The 16,668-nt window shown below is 40.9% G+C and overlaps 1 protein-coding gene across 1 annotated transcript in view; it reads right to left on the minus strand.

Annotated features, from left to right (window-relative positions):
* Positions 1–319: 319 nt before the first annotated feature.
* The window catches only part of LOC114229813 (POTE ankyrin domain family member B-like), a 51,154-nt gene continuing 34,805 nt past the window's right edge, over positions 320–16,668 (minus strand). Inside the window, exons 9-13 of the mRNA XM_054713452.1 lie at positions 12,478–12,534; positions 8,547–8,580; positions 6,760–6,827; positions 5,146–5,202; positions 320–403 (exon numbers count right to left, since the gene is read on the minus strand). Coding sequence (XP_054569427.1) covers positions 366–403; positions 5,146–5,202; positions 6,760–6,827; positions 8,547–8,580; positions 12,478–12,534 — 254 coding nt within the window. The 3' untranslated portion in view covers positions 320–365. The remainder of the gene's footprint in view (positions 404–5,145; positions 5,203–6,759; positions 6,828–8,546; positions 8,581–12,477; positions 12,535–16,668) is intronic.

The raw sequence follows: 16,668 nt of genomic DNA on the forward strand, positions 1-16,668 counted from the left end.
ATTTGATTTTCTGAGTTGAAAGGATTCACATTTATATCTAGTTGCCTGAGCTACCCAGGAACTTATCAGTGTGTGTTGGGGGACAACAGAATAATTTGGGAGTTGGGTTGGTTGACAGTCAAATCATCAGTCAGTACCTTGCTAACAATGGAATCATGGATCAATTCATCCACCTTCCAGAACCACAGTTGCCTCAAAGGTAGGCTAATTAGCACACCTACTTTGCAAAACTATTGTGATGACTATATAACACAGGATAATTACATATTATAGGGTCTAGCCCACAGTAGAGCACTCTAGAAATGTTAGTTTATTTTTTCTGCATTCCGGTAGTTACCATAACATTTTTAGAAATCCATAAAATCCTACCTGCTTGAAGAGTCTTCTGAAGAGACATCAATCTCTATTTAAGAAAAAAGCAAAATGCATTTTTAAAACAATCAGAGTACAGGACTCTAAAAATGCCCGATGAATGCATGCCTATAGAAATCATTCTCTTTCAGCTAGTACGGCATATGTCATCAGATCCTATGCTTATGAAGAACAACAGACCTCTAAGGCCAAAGAACATCTTGGAGAACTACACCCAATTACCTTGGAATTCATTTTTTGAAAATTCATAAAGTTATAGGCCGTATGATTCCAACAATACAACATTCAGGAAAAGACAAATGTAGGGGGACATAAAAAAGATCAATGGTTTCCAGAGTTTAAGGGGAAGGGAAGGGTGAATAAGCAGAGATGGAGGACTTTTAAGGTAGTGAATGGATTCTATATGATACTTTAATGGTGAGTGCCATCCTACATTTGTCAAAACCCAAAGGATGTTCCACACCAATGGTGAAATTTAATGTAAACTATAGAATTTGGTTGATCATGATGAGTCAATGCCTATTCATCCATTATAAAAAAATATATACTTCACTGTTACTGGAGGTAATGAGCAAGGCACCAGGCCTGCATGGCTCAGTGGTTGAGCATCCAGTTAGGAACCAGAGGTCAAGGTTTGATTCCCGGTGGCGGCACATGCCCCGGTTGTAGGCTTGATCCCCAATTTGTGGTATGCAAGAGACAGTACAACAATGATTACCTCTTATCATTGATGTTTCTATCTCTGTCTCCCTGTCCCTTCCTCTCTGAAACCAATAAAAATAAATTTAAAAAATGAGCAAGGTTGTGCATGTTTGAGTTTATGTGGTTTACGGGAAATCTCTATACTTCCCACTCAATTTTACTGTGCACTGAAAACTGCTCTAATAAATAAGGCTTCTAAAATGATAAAGTAAAAATACTTATTAATTTTTATTTTAAAAATGAATTTCCTCCAGGGATGCAAGGCTGGTACAATATCCACAAATCAATAAATGTGATACATCACATAAACAAATTGAAAAACAAAAATCACATAATCATATCAATTGATATAGAAAAATCATTTAACAAAATCAAACACCCTTTTCTGATAAAAACTCTCAAGAAAATGGGAATAGAGAGGTCATACCTCAACATAATAAAGCCTTATATGACAAACATACAGACAACATCATACTCAATGGGCAAAATCTAGAACCATTTCCCCTAAGAATGGGAACAAGACAGGGATGCCCTCTTTCACCACTCCTGTTTGACATAGTACTAAAAGTGCTATCCATAGCAATCAGAAAAGAAGAAGAAATAAAAGGCATCCAAATTGGAAAAGAAGAAGTAAAATTGTCATTATTTGCAGATGACATGATATTGTACATCAAAAAACCTAAAGACTCTATCAAAAAATGACTAGACTTAATAAATGAATTTGGCAATGTAGCAAGATACAAAATTGACACCCCAAAATCTATGGCTTTTTTATACACCAGTAATGACCTCACAGAAAGAGAAACTAAAAAAAAACTAATAATAATAAAATTTAAAAAATCCCATTTACCATTGCAACAAAAAATTTAAGATAGTAAGATACCGAGAAATAAATTTAACCAAGAAGGTGAAAGACCTGTACTCAGAAAATTACAGGATGCTGAAAAAAGAGTTAGAGGAAGGCATAAACAAATGGAAAATATACAGTGTTCATGAATTGCTAGAATCAACATCATTGAAATGTCCATACTACCCAAAGCAATCTAGAGTCTCAATGCAATCCCCATTGAAATATCAATGGCATACTTCAAAGACCTAGAATAAACTCTCCACAAATTCATCTGGGGTCAAAAAAGACCTCGATTAGCTGAAGCAATATTGAGAAAGAAGAACAATGTGGGAGGGATGACAATACTAGATTATCAAGCTATATTACAAAGTCACTGTTCTCAAAACTGCCTGGTCCTAGCACAAGAACATACATAGACCAATGGAACAGAACTGAGAACCCAGAGATCAACCCAAGCCATTCTTCTCAATAATATTTGACAAAGAAGGCAAGGGCATACAATGGAGTCAAGACAGTCTCTTCAATAAATGGTATTGGAAAACTTGATGCTTGCAAAAAAAAAAAAAATGAAACTAGGACGCCAACTTACACCCTACACAAAAATAAATTCAAAATGGATAAAGGGCTTAAATGTAAGATGGGAAACCATAAAAATCTTAGAAGACTCCAAAGGCAGCAAAATATCAGACATATTTCATAGCAATATCTTTACTGATACAAGTCTTAGGGTAATGGAAACCAAGGAGAAAATAAACAAATGGACTACATCAAAATAAAAAGCTTCTGCACCGCAAAGGAAACCATCAACAAAACAAAGAGAAAAGGGAGAACGTATTTGCCAATGTTATCTCTGATAAGGGTTTAATCTCCAACATTTACAGGGAACTCAGACAATTTAACAAAAGGAAGGTAAACAATCCAATCAAGAAAATGGGCAAAGGACCTAAATAGACACATTTTGAAAGAAGACATACAGAAGGGCAAGAGACCTATAAAAACATGCTCAAAGTCACTAATCATCTGAGATAATGCAAATCAAAACAACAATGAGGTACCATCTCACACCTGTCAGAATGGCTATCATCAACAAATCAACAGAGGATAAGTGCTGGCAAGAATTCTGAGTAAAAAGGAACACTCCTGCATTGCTGGTGGGAAGGCAGACTGGTGTAGCCACTGTGGAGAACAGTATGGAGTTTCCTCAAAAAATTAAAAATGGAACTCCATTTGACCCAGCGATCCCACTTCTAGCAATATATCCCAAAAAAAACAGAAGCACCAATCAGAAAGGATATATGCACCCCTATGTTCATAGCAGCACAATTTACAATAGCTAAGATTTGGAAACAGCCTAAGTGCCCATCAGCAGATGAGTGGATTAGAAAACTGTGGTACATCTATACAATGGAATACTATGCTGCTATAGAAAAGAAGGAATTCTTACCATTGGCAACAGCACAGATGGAACTAGAGAGCATTATGCTAAGCAAAATAAGCCAGTCAGAGAAAGATAAATATCACGTGATCTCACTCATTTGTGGAATATAATGAGCAATATAAACTGATGAGCAAAAATAGAACCAGAGACATGGAAGCATTGAACAGACTGAACAATCTATGAGGGGAGGCGGGGGATGAGGGGGTAAGAGAACAACCAAAGGATTTATATGCATGTATATGAGCAAAACCAATGAGCACAGACAGTAGGGGGGTGAGGACTTGATCTTAGGGGAGGGGGACAGGGGGAGAGGTCAATAGGGGAAAAAGGAGACTCCTGGAATACTTTAAAAAATAAAGAATGTAAAAAAATGTATTTCCTGAATCTGCTATTAACATATATCAACATATTAATGCTATTTTCAAGAGAGAGTCACCTTGGAAATTAAGATAAATATCCAAATATCAGAATATGGGTGTTATCCCCACAATTGAGTGAAGCATATAAAGAAATAAATAAAGCAAATAATTTTCATTGTGTACTAAGGCAAGACAATACTGATAAATATGATTAAATATCTTGATTCATAATTATAAACAGGGGTTTAGTGCAGTATAAATCAAAATTGAATAATCCATATAATTAAAAGTCACATTTTGCCGAAACCGGTTTGGCTCGGTGGATAGAGCGTCGGCCTACGGACTGAGAGGTCCCAGGTTTGATTCCGGTCAAGGGCATGTACCTTGGTTGCGGGCACATCCCCAGTAGTGGGTGTGCAGGAGGCAGCTGGTCGATGTTTCTCTCTCATCGATGTTTCTAGCTCTGTATCCCTCTCCCTTCCTCTCTGTAAAAAATCAATAAAAACTATATATTTTTTAAAAGTCACATTTTCTTCTAATTTTAAATCAGAAACCTATGCTGATTTGATCTAAATATTATCTTGAAGCATTAATTGGATAAAAGGAAAGCTTATAACTGCCTAATATTGCCCTAGTAATTTATGTACAAATATCTGTGAAATACTCACAAAGCGTCACAAATATAACCGGCATTGCAAGCAATTATGGATGATGCGAATGAAACCAGTACCATGTTACTTTACAGTATTATTTATTCTTAAAATACATTCTTAGGTCAAGGCTAAAAGGTCAGTCAGTCTTGCTGGGCAAAACCATTTCATGTAGCAGGCCTAAGACTGCTATCCTTACAAAGTCCTGCTTCAATGGCTACCCTTCCGTGGGTATCTGAAAATCTGGATCTGGGGAGGCTTTCCACCTTTCCCTAACTGAGGAGAGTGGCCCCCTGTGCCTAAACGCTTTGTACAGCCGATGGGGTTCGTGCTGACCCCTGCTTTCCTAATGGGAATCTATAATTTTGGTACATGCGATGGGGAAGATGACTATGTGACTAGCATGCCATAAAAACCTCTCATGGAGTCTAACAAGACTGGTAGATGACATGTTTCACATATGTTGTCATAATTATACACTGGAATAACTAAGCACATCAAGGTCACTCGCCAGGGAGAGGACACTTGGAAGCTTGACACTTGTACGCTTTGTCACACACACCTCTTCTCTTTGCTAATTTCACTGTGGGCTTTCACTGTCATAAATCTTAGGCCTGAGCACAACTATATGCTGAGTCCTATAAAGTATTCTCGTGAATAAGCAAAACCTAGGGCTGGGTTTAGGAACCTCCAACAAAATGGCAGTAAGTGGAAATATTATTTGAATCGATGTGTTCTACATGATTACAACACAGAAGTTGATTTCACAAATACCTATCATTGAGTTTGTTTCGGTCCATGGTCCTTTTTGAATTTTCTGTAGATCTATAACTATTGGAATAAAGACATGAAAGGGATAAATCAAACATTGATATCAGAAAATAATGTGAAATAAGCAACATTGCTATTTAGTCACAGTAGAAAATACAGAATTCTAATGACTGACAACATGTTCTATAGTATCAGAGTTTCTATAAAGGAAATGAAAACATCACACTGACAATTTTCTTCAACTAAACAAGGTTTAATTCCTTTGTACAACAGTTTGTGAATGAATCCAGTTACTGGGGTAACTGCAAAAGAACAGTAATGATCATATACTAGAGGCCCAGTGCACAAAATCCATGCAAGGGTAGGCCTTCGCAGCCCCGGTTGCCGGGCCTCTCCAGCCCCTGTGGGGCTCTGGCAGCATCAGGGCCTGGCCTGCCTCATGGCCTCTGCCTCCTTTGCCTGGTGCTGCCCATGTCTACAGCCACACCTCCCCAGCTCCCCGGTTCTGTGGAGCCCTCCTATCAATCACCCCACAGACGGTGGCCTAGGCCTCCCTCTTTGGGGCAATCATGGAGCCCCCCCCCCGGTTGATCACCCCACTGGCAGGTGGTCTGGGCCTCCCTCTGTGCGGTGATGGTGGGGCGATGGTGGGCCGCACAACCAATTGCTTCATACCCGCCTGGCCTGGCACCAGTGCGGGTCATAGCGTGGTCGTTCTATTCTTTATGCCCAGTCTAAATGCTAGTGCACTACCTGGACACCTATGAATTACCTTAGATTTCTCTCTCCTCGCCAGCTCTTTACATGCAGTCATCACCACAATCACACGAACTAGACTTCTCTACTCTCTCTGATTTCTTTTGCCACTGTCAACTGGCCTAGTCAAACATGAGCTCTTAAAAGATGGCTCTTGCCAAAACCGGTTTGGCTCAGTGGATAGAGCATCGGCCTGCAGACTAAAGGGTCCCGGGTTCGATTCCGGTCAAGGGCATGTACCTTGGTTGTGGGCACATCCCCAGTAGGGGTTGTGCAAGAGGCAGCTGATCTATGTTTCTCTCTCATCGATGTTTCTAACTCTCTATCCCTCTCTCTTCCTCTCTGTAAAAAAGCAATAAAATATATTTTTAAAAAAAGAGGCTCTCTTGGGGCCTGGGGGAATACCAACCAACATTATTGTTACTTCTTAAATGAATAAGATTTGTTTAAGCAAAGGAAATAAGACATAGGCTTAGAAATCAACAACATTTCCAATGGAATAAATTTAGATTCCTATCTCATTTGACCAGGAAAGCATGAAACTTTCAAATTGGACTGATGGCTCATCCAAGGAGGCAAAATGTTCCTTTGTCTTCCAAGCCCTGTATGCAGTTTCCTTCCATCTATTCTCTACAGGAGGGGTCAGCAACCTAGGGCCCACAGGCCAATACAAGCTGCCATCTGGTTTTGCAAATAGTCTCACTGGAAGACAGCCGTGCCTACTCACTTACAGATTCTCTAGGACTGCTCTCACACAACAATGCATACTGAAAGACTACTGAGACATCATTATAAAAAGTCCCTACTTTTACTTCATCTATGGTAGGAGCACCAAGAAGAATTCATTATCAGAAATCTTACCAGGAGTGCAGCTTTCAGATTTTTGGGGTCCCTTTTCTTCTTTATAGTCAGAAGTTAGTTGTTGCTTTCTGTGCACAAAAAAAATGGTGATAAGTAATATTACTTTCTTAATATTAACATAAAAATATTTTCCAAATATAGTAAATTCTTTGAATATTTCAGATAATATCAGCACTAATGTTAAACCTTCAATTATACCATACACTTTAAATTGGTAAGTTATACAACTGTTTTACAGCTAACTTGATATACTCCCCAAGTTAATAAATACCCTGTTTGTCTGTCTAGGGTTGACCATTTACATGATGAAGTGTCCATCGGTGTAAATTACCTCCAAGGCTAAAATGAAGGAGGAAAAAGGCCACCTCTTAGCTCCTTGGGTATTGCTAATTGAAAGTCCTCTAACAGATAAGAAACTATGCTGAGGTCACTAATCTGACACAGGGGAAGATTTAAAGGAAGATTCACCACTTGGCCAGTGTGTTAAACACAGGTGCAGTACTAAAGGGTGGTTTGATTCGTAATTGCTAGGCTTCCTTAAACTCCTGCAATTCTACCTGCCTTTGATTCTGTCTACAGAAAAATGAAGAACACCAGAGCTGGTGAACGTGGGGAAAAAATAACACAATGAAAAAAACACCAAGAAAAAGAGAGAAGAAAGTTTTATTGAGTCCCAGGATGGGCTCTTTAAATATTTATTATCATTTTCTTCTGAATACTGGCAACAGAACATCTGGTCCTACAGAAATCGGGAAAAGTGAAGGTAGACGAAAAAAGGACTCTAGGAAAAAAGACAAAACTTCATACAACTTGGCAGAGATACCACCCTGAGGGGAAAACGAGACTGGGACGTCAGCAAATAGAGAAATCTATAATAAATATCCTCTAATTAGATGCTGAATATAATTAACATAACATAACCTATACAGATATTCTTAACTAAGAGATAAACAATTGGTTTCAGGAAGAATTCATATCATTTTACTAAAAACACTTGTCTAATGAGGCCTTGCTTAGGTAAAACTTGGTTCTGTGGCCAGAGCTAACTGGGATGGGCCCTAGAAGCTTTGGTGGGAAAAACAAGGTCCTATTTACCACTACATTTGTCAAGGAGAGTAAGATAAATGCTTAGACTCACTGGTCCTCTTAGGAAAACTCTAAATCAGAGTTAACATACAATCAGATTTGACTTTCTGAGTTGCTCTGATTTGCCTCTTTATCTCCATGGCAGAGGTGCACAGGAACTTATCTGTGTATATTGAGGGACAACAGAATAATTTGGGAGCCAAGCTGGATGACAGCCAAATCATGGCTCAGCCCTTGCTAACTATTGAATCATGGGTCAATTCATCCAGCTCCCTGAAGCACAGTTGCCTCATTAATAAAAGGTAAGCTACGCCCTAACAGGTTTGGCTCAGTGGATAGAGCGTCAGCCTTCGGACTGAAGGGTCCCAGGTTTGATTCCAGTCAAGGGCATGGACCTTGGTTGTGGGCACATCTCCGGTTGGGGGGTGTGTAGGAGGCAGCTGATCAAAGTTTCTTTCTCATCAATGTGTCTAACTCTCTATCCCTCTCCCTTCCTCTCTGTAAAAAAGCTCAATAAAAAATATTTTTAAAGTAGGCTAAAATAGCATAGCTACTTTAGCAAGCTATTGTGATGACCATATAACACAGGTTAATTACATAGTATAGGGTATAGCCCACAGTAGAGCACTCTAGAAATATTAGTTTCTTTTCTCTGCATTTTCTTAGTGAGCTATAATTTTGAAAAATCCATAAAATCCTACCTGCTTAAAGAGTCTTCTTTAGAGACATCAATCACTATTTTTTAAAAAAAGTAAAATACATTTTAAAACAATAAGAATACAGGACTTTAAAAGTACTGAATTAATGCATTGTTAGAAAGTATAACTTTGGGACCACACCTGAAGACTATACTAGAGTGAATATTATTGGTAGGCCATTAATGCATTGAGAACATTTACTTTCTCTTTTTAAACATATAAAACTAAAAAAAAAGAAAGAAAATAGGATCTATCAAAATTTGATACTTGCCTGTGCACTGCTATGTGCAAAGAACAATAATCCTAACCAAACTCCATCAGACTGACAGATAATGTTATTGTTAGTGGAAACAAAATTATAGACTAACCATGCCAATCTTAAATAGCATGAATTTTCTGGCTTCTTCCATTAAGAGCAGTTAGAGGAGAGTATACTTATTTTGACGTAACACAATACAAATTCTCCAGCTCTTACTAATAGGTACAGACTAGCTGGTCCAGGATGAAACACTCCTATCATAAGAAAACTTTGTCGCAAGGCAATACACTTTGCAGCACAGTGAAATATAGGAAACCAATTAATTCTGGTTCCATTTCCAATCCTATCTAATAAAAGAGTAATATGCAAATTGGCCATAACTCTGCTATACCCACAAGCCACGCCCACCAGCCAATCAGAAGCGAATTTGCAAATTAACCCAACCAAGATGGATGCAGCCACAGAGCGAGCAGGAGGCTTGGGTTTCCCCAGAAATGAAGGAAGCCAAGCTTTCAGCACACCCTGACCAGCCTAGGCCTCCACTCAAGGTTACAAAGTTTCAATTATAGAAGATAAATAAATCCCAACAAAAATGGCGGCAGCCACGGAGCTGGAGAGAACAGGAGGCTTGAGTTGCTCCCAGCAATGGAGGAAGCCAAGCTTCCTCCACACAAGACTACAAAGTTTCAATTATAGAAGATAAATAAACCCCAACAAAAATGGCTGTGGCCACAGAGCAAGCAGGAGGCTTGGCTCTGCTCAAGGCTACAAAGTTTCAATTATAGAAGATAAATAAATCCCAGATACCAGGGCCTCCACTTGGATCACTGGGGGGTGTGACCAGCCTGCAAATTACCACAGGCCCCTCACCCAGGCTGCCGCACGCCCCAAGGGAACCCCACCCTGATCCAGGACACCCTTCAGAAAAAACCAGCTGGCCCCCACCCATAACAGTGAAGTATATTGACCTCCATATCCGTGCACCAGGCCTCTATCCTATATAATATAAGAGTAATATGCAAATTGACCATCACTCCAACACACAAGATGGCTGCCCCCATGTGGTCAAAGATGGCTGTCCCCATGTGGACACAAGATGGCCACCACAAGATGGCCAGCAGGAGAGGTCAGCTGGGAGGGACCAGATCTGCAAGGGAGGGCAGTTGTGGGCAATCAATCCTATAGGGGAGGGAAGTTGGGGGCAACCAGGGCTGCAGGGGAGGGCAGTTAGGGGTTACCAGGCCTGCAGGGGAGGGTAGTTAGGGGCAAACAGGCTGGCAGGGGAGCAGTTAGGCTTCAATCAGGCTGGCAGGGGAGTGGTTAGGGGGTGATCAGGCTGGCAGGTAGAAACATTTAGGGGCAATCAGGAAGGCAGGCAGGCGAGCAGTTGGGAGCCAGCAGTCCTGGGTTGTGAGAGGGATGTCCGACTGTCCGCTTAGGCCCTATCCTACCGGGATTGGTCCTAAACAGGCAGTGGGACATCCTTTGAGGGGTCCTAGATTAGAGAGGGTGCAGGCTGGGCTGAGGGACAACTCCCCCCCCCCCATGCACAAATTTCATGCACCGGGACTCTAGTATAATAAATAATAGAGGAATGTGCAAATTAGCCAGGACGCCTTAACATCACGGCCAATCTACAAGCAGCGGAGAGCTATAGGAGGGCAGGGCAGTGGGCAGAGAGCTACAAGGGGGGGGCAGCAATTACATGCAGCATAGAGCTACCAGCCTTGGTGGGCAGGATGGCCAGCTGAGGCAAGCTACTCACGCATGGATTCATATGCAGGGCTACTAGTATGGTATGATTCTACATTCTAATGGTGGCTATGTGCTTTCATGCATTTGTCACAATCCATAGCATGTACAACACCAAGAGTGAACCTTACTGTAAACTAAGGACTTTGGTTGATAATGATGAGTCAGTGCACATTCATCATTATAATAAATATACTTCACTGTTACTGGAGGTCAAAAATGAGCAAGGCACCAGGACTGTGTGGCTCAGCTGTTGAACATCTATCTATGGTTCGATACCCAGTAGAGTCACATGCCTGGGTGGACTCAATACCCAGTGTGGGGTGTAAGGAGGCAACCTATCAATAATTCTATCTCATAGTTGATGTTTCTATCTATGTCTCTTTATCCCCTTCTCTCTAAAATCAATAAAAATAAACTAATTAACAAAAAAATGAATAAGGCTGTGTATGTTTGCATTTGGGTGGTTTATGGGTACTCTCTATACCAGGCGTCCTCAAACTACAGCCTGCGGGCCAGATGCGGGTGTTTTTGCCGTTTTATTTTTTTACTTCAAAATAAGATATGTGCAGTGTGCATAGGAATGTGTTCATAGTTTCTTTTAAACTATAGTCCAGCCCTTCAACAGTCTGAGGGACAGTGAGCTGGCCCCTGTTTAAAAAGTTTGAGGACCCCTGCTCTATGCTTTCCACTCAATTTTACTCTGCACCTAAAACTGCTCTAAAATATGGCTTATTAATTTTTGTTCAAAATAAGGCATTCCCTGCATCTGCGTTTAACACATATCAACATATTAATGCAATTTTCAAAATATAGTAACCTTGGAATTTAAGATAAGACCCCAGTATAGGAAATGGCTATTATCCCTGCAATGGAGTGAAAGATGTGAAAAGACATCAATAAAGCTAATACCTTTAAATGTATACTAGTGCAAGAAAATAACTGATAAATATGATTGAATACCGTGTGTTGTATTTATAAACAGGGATTTAGTACAATATAAATCACAACTGAATCATCCTTATAATTAAAAGACACTTTTTCTTCTAATTTTAAATCAGGAATCATTATGATGAGTTCATCTAAAAATTATCTTGAAACATTAATTGGGTTAAAAAAAAGGAGTTTTTAATGGCCTAATATGTTCTAGTAAAAAATATCTGTGAAATACCCACCAAGAGTCACAAAAGTAACCCTCATTGCAAGCAATTATGTATGATGCAACTGAAACCGGTACCATGTTATGTTAACTACTACTTGCTCTTAAACGTTCAGATCAAGGCCAAACAGTCAGTCAGGGCTGTACCTGCTGTGCAGAGACATTTCATGCAGCAGGCCTAAGACTGCTATCCTCAGAAAGTCCTGCTTATATGGCTACCCTTCCGTGGGTGTCTGAAAACCTGAATCTGGGGAGGCTTTCCACCTTTCCCTAACTGGTAAGAGTGGCCCCGTGTGTCTAAACACCTTGTCCAATCAATGGGGTTCGTTCTGAACACTGGCTTTCCTTCTGGGAATCTAGAATTCTGGTACATGCTATGGGAAGATGCTTTAAAAACCTCTCACTGAGTCTAACAAGACGGGTAGATAACGTATTTCACATGAGTTGTCAGAACTTGACACTGGAATATCTAAGCACATCCTGGTAACTCCACAGGGAGAGGGCTCTTGAAAGGTTGTGCCTGCTCTCCTCCATACTTTGTCACACACACCTTTACTCTTTGCTAGTTTTTCCTGCAGTCTTTTCACTGTCATAAATATCAGGTATGAGCACAACGATGTGCTGAGTCCTGTGAAGTTTTCTAGTGAATAAGCAGACCTAGGGGTGGGTTTAGGAACCTCTAATGAAATGGCAGTATGTGGAAATATTATTTGGGTTGATGCATTAGACATGATTACATTACAGAAGTTTATTTCACAGAATACCTGTCACTGAGTTTGTTTTGGTCCATGCTTCTTTTCGATTTTTCTGTAGATCTACAACTATTGGAATAAGGATATGAAAGGGATAAATCAAACATTGATATCAGAAAATAATGTAAAATAAGCAACATTCCTATTTAGTCACAATAGGAAATACAGAATCCTAATGACTGACAACATGTTCTATAGTATCAAAGTTTCTATAAAGGAAATGAAGACATCACACTGATCATTTTCTCCAACTAAACAAGGTTTAATTCCTTTATACAACTGTTGTGAATCAATCAAGTACCTGGGATAACTCCGAAAGAACAGTAATGATCATAGATGGTATACTAAACGAGTGTTCTAATGATTACAGAGTTCTTTTTTATTCCTAATCTTTTTTATATCTTATTGAACTAAAATCACGGCTCACCAATTGAAGGCAGTTGTTGATAGGTTAAGTTAAGTAGTAAAAGAAATTGTCTCCAAAATGTGGGGATATCCATAGATATTCCATTAAAGTCAACCTGTATGGAAAGTACTGGTCTTTCCTGTTGAACCATTGCTCATTTTTGCTCATCAGATGAAGTCCTATTCTTCGTGTCCAATCTACTGTAAATGCCAGTGCACTACCCAGAAATGTATGAAGCACCTTAGAATTCTCTCTCCCGACTAACTCTTTCCCTGTAATCATCACCACAATCATATGAACTTGACCTCTCTACTGTCTCTGCTTTATTTTGCTCCTGTCAAGTGCCCTTTGTCTCCCAGGCTTTTTATATGGTTCCCTTCCATCTATTCTCTACCTGAGGGGTTAGTAAACTAAGGTACACAGGCCAAATACCAGCTGCCAACTAGTTTTAAAATAAAGTCTCCCTGGAACACAGCCGTGCCTACGCACAGATTCTCTGGGAATGCTCTCGCACTGCAATGGCAGACTTGAGTAGATTTGTCAGAGCACATGGACTAAAATCAGGCCCTTTGCAGAAAAAGGTTGGTGATCCCTGATTCCTACCATAATCAGAGGGCCCTCATGAAATCTAACCTTGTTCCTCTTCTGCTCAAAACTCCAATGAATCTCTGAAGTAAATATTTCTGGCTCTCTACCTTAGTATTCATTCCTGCTGGAGAACCACGACTCCATTGGGAAATTCGCTGTCCTGATACACAAAGAAGGTGGTATTATCTCCCTAACTTCAAAAAAAAAAATGAATAGCCAAAACCGGTTTGGTTCAGTGGATAGAGCGTCGGTCTGCGGACTGAGGGGGTCCCAGGTTCGATTCCGGTCAAGGGCATGTACATTGGTTGCGGGCACATCCCTGGTGGGGGGGTGTGCAGGAGGCAGCTGGTCGATGTTTCTCATCAATGTTTCTAGCTCTCTATTCCTCTCCCTTTCTCTCTGTAAAAAACCAATAAAATATATATATTTTTAAAAATGATTATAGTAACCTCATCAGAGTCACTAGTTTACCACTAACTGGTTGAGGTATGATCACGCTATTAACCCAAGTTTATAAAAAGTTAGGGAAGTCAACTGCAAGCCTCTCAGTTTCTTCCTATTTAAAACAAAGACATAGGCCCAGCCAGTGCAGTTCAGTAGATGGAGTCCATTGTTCCATGCACCAAGAGATCGCTGGTGAGATCCCAGGGCAGGGCAGGTTTGATCCCCAGGAGGGGGTGTGCAGGAGGCAGCCCATGGATGTGATGGTTCTCTCTCATTGATGTTTCTATCTCTCTCTCCCTTTTCTTTCCTCTCCCTCTAATGTCAATAAAAAACATATTTCTTTTAAAAAATTGAGGAAACACATAGCTCAACATCACTAACCAGGGAAAGGCCAATGAAATTCAGAAGGAAGTACCTCCACACTCCTCTCAGAATGGCTGTCATCAAAATATAAATAACGAACAAGTGTTGGCGAGGATGTAAGAAAAGAGAAAGCCTTGAGCACTGTTCATGTGATTGTAAATTGGCACAGTCACTGCAGAAAGCAGAATGACATTCCTCAAAAAAAAAAAAAATAGACCTGCCATTCTACTTCTGGGGATTTATTAAACAGAAACAGGAACAAGAATTTGAAAACATATCTGCACCCCTACATTCACCACAGCATTATTTACAACTAGAGGCCTGGTGCATGAAATTCATGCACGTGGGGGGTTCCCTCAGCTTGGCCTGCACCCTCTCCAATCCAGGATCCCTCGGGGGATGTCTGACTGCCTCTTGCAATCCAGGATTGCTGGCTGCCTGATTGCCCCTAACTGCTCGCCTTCCTGCCTGATTGCCCTTAACCCCTCTGCCTGCCTGCCTGCCTGATCACCCCTAACAGCCTTTGCCTTGGCCCCTCACCATCACAGCTTTGTTCAGAATGACATCCAGAATAACATTTGGAAGGTCGCTCGGCTGTCCAGTGTAATCAGCATATTACCCTTTCATTATTATAGATATACATAATGATAAACTACTTGGACATAAACGATGAATTCTTGCCATTTATGGCAACATGGATGGGCCAGGAAGTTCTATAGTAAGTGAAATAAGAGAGAAAGTTAAATACCATACAGTTTCACTTACAGATGCAATCTAAAACAACAAAACAGAAACAGACCCCATAGCTACCGAGAACAAACTGATGGTTGCGGGAGGGTAGTAAGCAGAGGAGATGCATGAAATAAAAGAATATGAACATGAAGTGCAAACTTCCAATTATAAAATATATATGCCACAGGGATGTAGTGTACTGTGCAGCACAGGGAATGTGTCAATCCTATCTAATAAAAGAGTAATATGCAAATTGACCATCACTCCAACACACAAGATGACTGGCCCCATGTGGTCAAAGATGGCTGCCCCCATGTGGACACAAGATGGCTGCCACAAGATGGCCAGCAGGGGAGGGCAGTTAGGAGTGACCAGGCCAGCAGGGGAGGGCAGTTAGGACGGACCAGGCCTGCAGGGGAGGGCAGTTAGGGGCAAACAGGCTGGCAAGGGAGCAGTTAGGCATCAATCAGCCTGGCGGGGAAGTGGTTAGGGAGTGATCAGGCTGGCAGGCAGAAGCAGTTAGGGGCAATCAGGAAGGCAGGCAGGCAAGCAGCTGGAAGCCAGCAGTCCTGGATTATGAGAGGGATCGGGCCTAAAAGGCAGTCGGACATCCCTCGAGGGGTCCCAGACTGGATAGGGTGCAGGCTGGGCTGAGGAACACACACCCCCGTGCATGAATTTCATGCACCGGGCCTCTCTAGTCTAATAATAAAATCCTAAGCGACTGTTATAGTTGAATGACCAAAACGACTGGAATGACTGGTCACTATGATGCACACCGACCACCAGGGGGCAGACTCAGTGAGCACCAAAGCCCCACTAAAGCAAGTCTTGCCCCATAAGGATGTCTCCAGCACAGAAGTTCTCCCATTGTAGACACAACTGATCCTCACAGCCAATTGTACTGGAGGTCAATTCCTCCCCGTGATACCAACAACAATCAAGACTTAACTACAATAAGACTGTGCACACAGCACACAAAGGGGTGCACCAAGAGTGTCCACCTCAGGTAAATGGGGAGGCTGAGCCACTGGGCCCTATAGGACACCTAGCACACAAAGCTACCCTACCAACTCAGGGAAGCAGCCAAAATGAGAAGACAGACAGGTCACAAATGACAGAAATGGAGGAAAGCAAACTACTGGATATAGAGTTCAAAACCACAGTTACAAAGTTTTTCAAGAATTTTCTAGAAACCGCTGATAAATTTAGTGAGACCCTCAAGGGTATGAAAAAGGATCAACTAGAAATTAAGCATACACTGACTGAAATAAAGAATAATATACAGAGATCCAACAGCAGACTAGAGGATCTCAACAATCAAGTTAAAGACTTGATATACGAAGAAGCAAAAAACATCCAACTGGAAAAGCAAAAAGAAAGAAGAATCCAAAAATATGAAGATAGTGTAAAGGAGCCTCTGGGACAACTTCAAGCGTACCAACATCCAAATTATAGGGGTGCCAGAAGAAGAGAGAGAGCAAGATACTGAAAACATATTTGAAGAAATAATGACTGAAAACTTCCCCCACCTGGTGAAAGAAATAGACTTACAAGTTCAGGAAGCGCACAGAACCCCAAACAAGAGGAATCCAAAGAGGACCACACCAAGACACATCATAATTAAAATGCCAAGAGCAAAAGACAAAGAGAGAATATTAAAAGTAGCA

Source organism: Eptesicus fuscus, unplaced genomic scaffold (genome assembly GCF_027574615.1).
Source record: "Eptesicus fuscus isolate TK198812 unplaced genomic scaffold, DD_ASM_mEF_20220401 scaffold_52, whole genome shotgun sequence".
Taxonomy (NCBI): domain Eukaryota; kingdom Metazoa; phylum Chordata; class Mammalia; order Chiroptera; family Vespertilionidae; genus Eptesicus; species Eptesicus fuscus.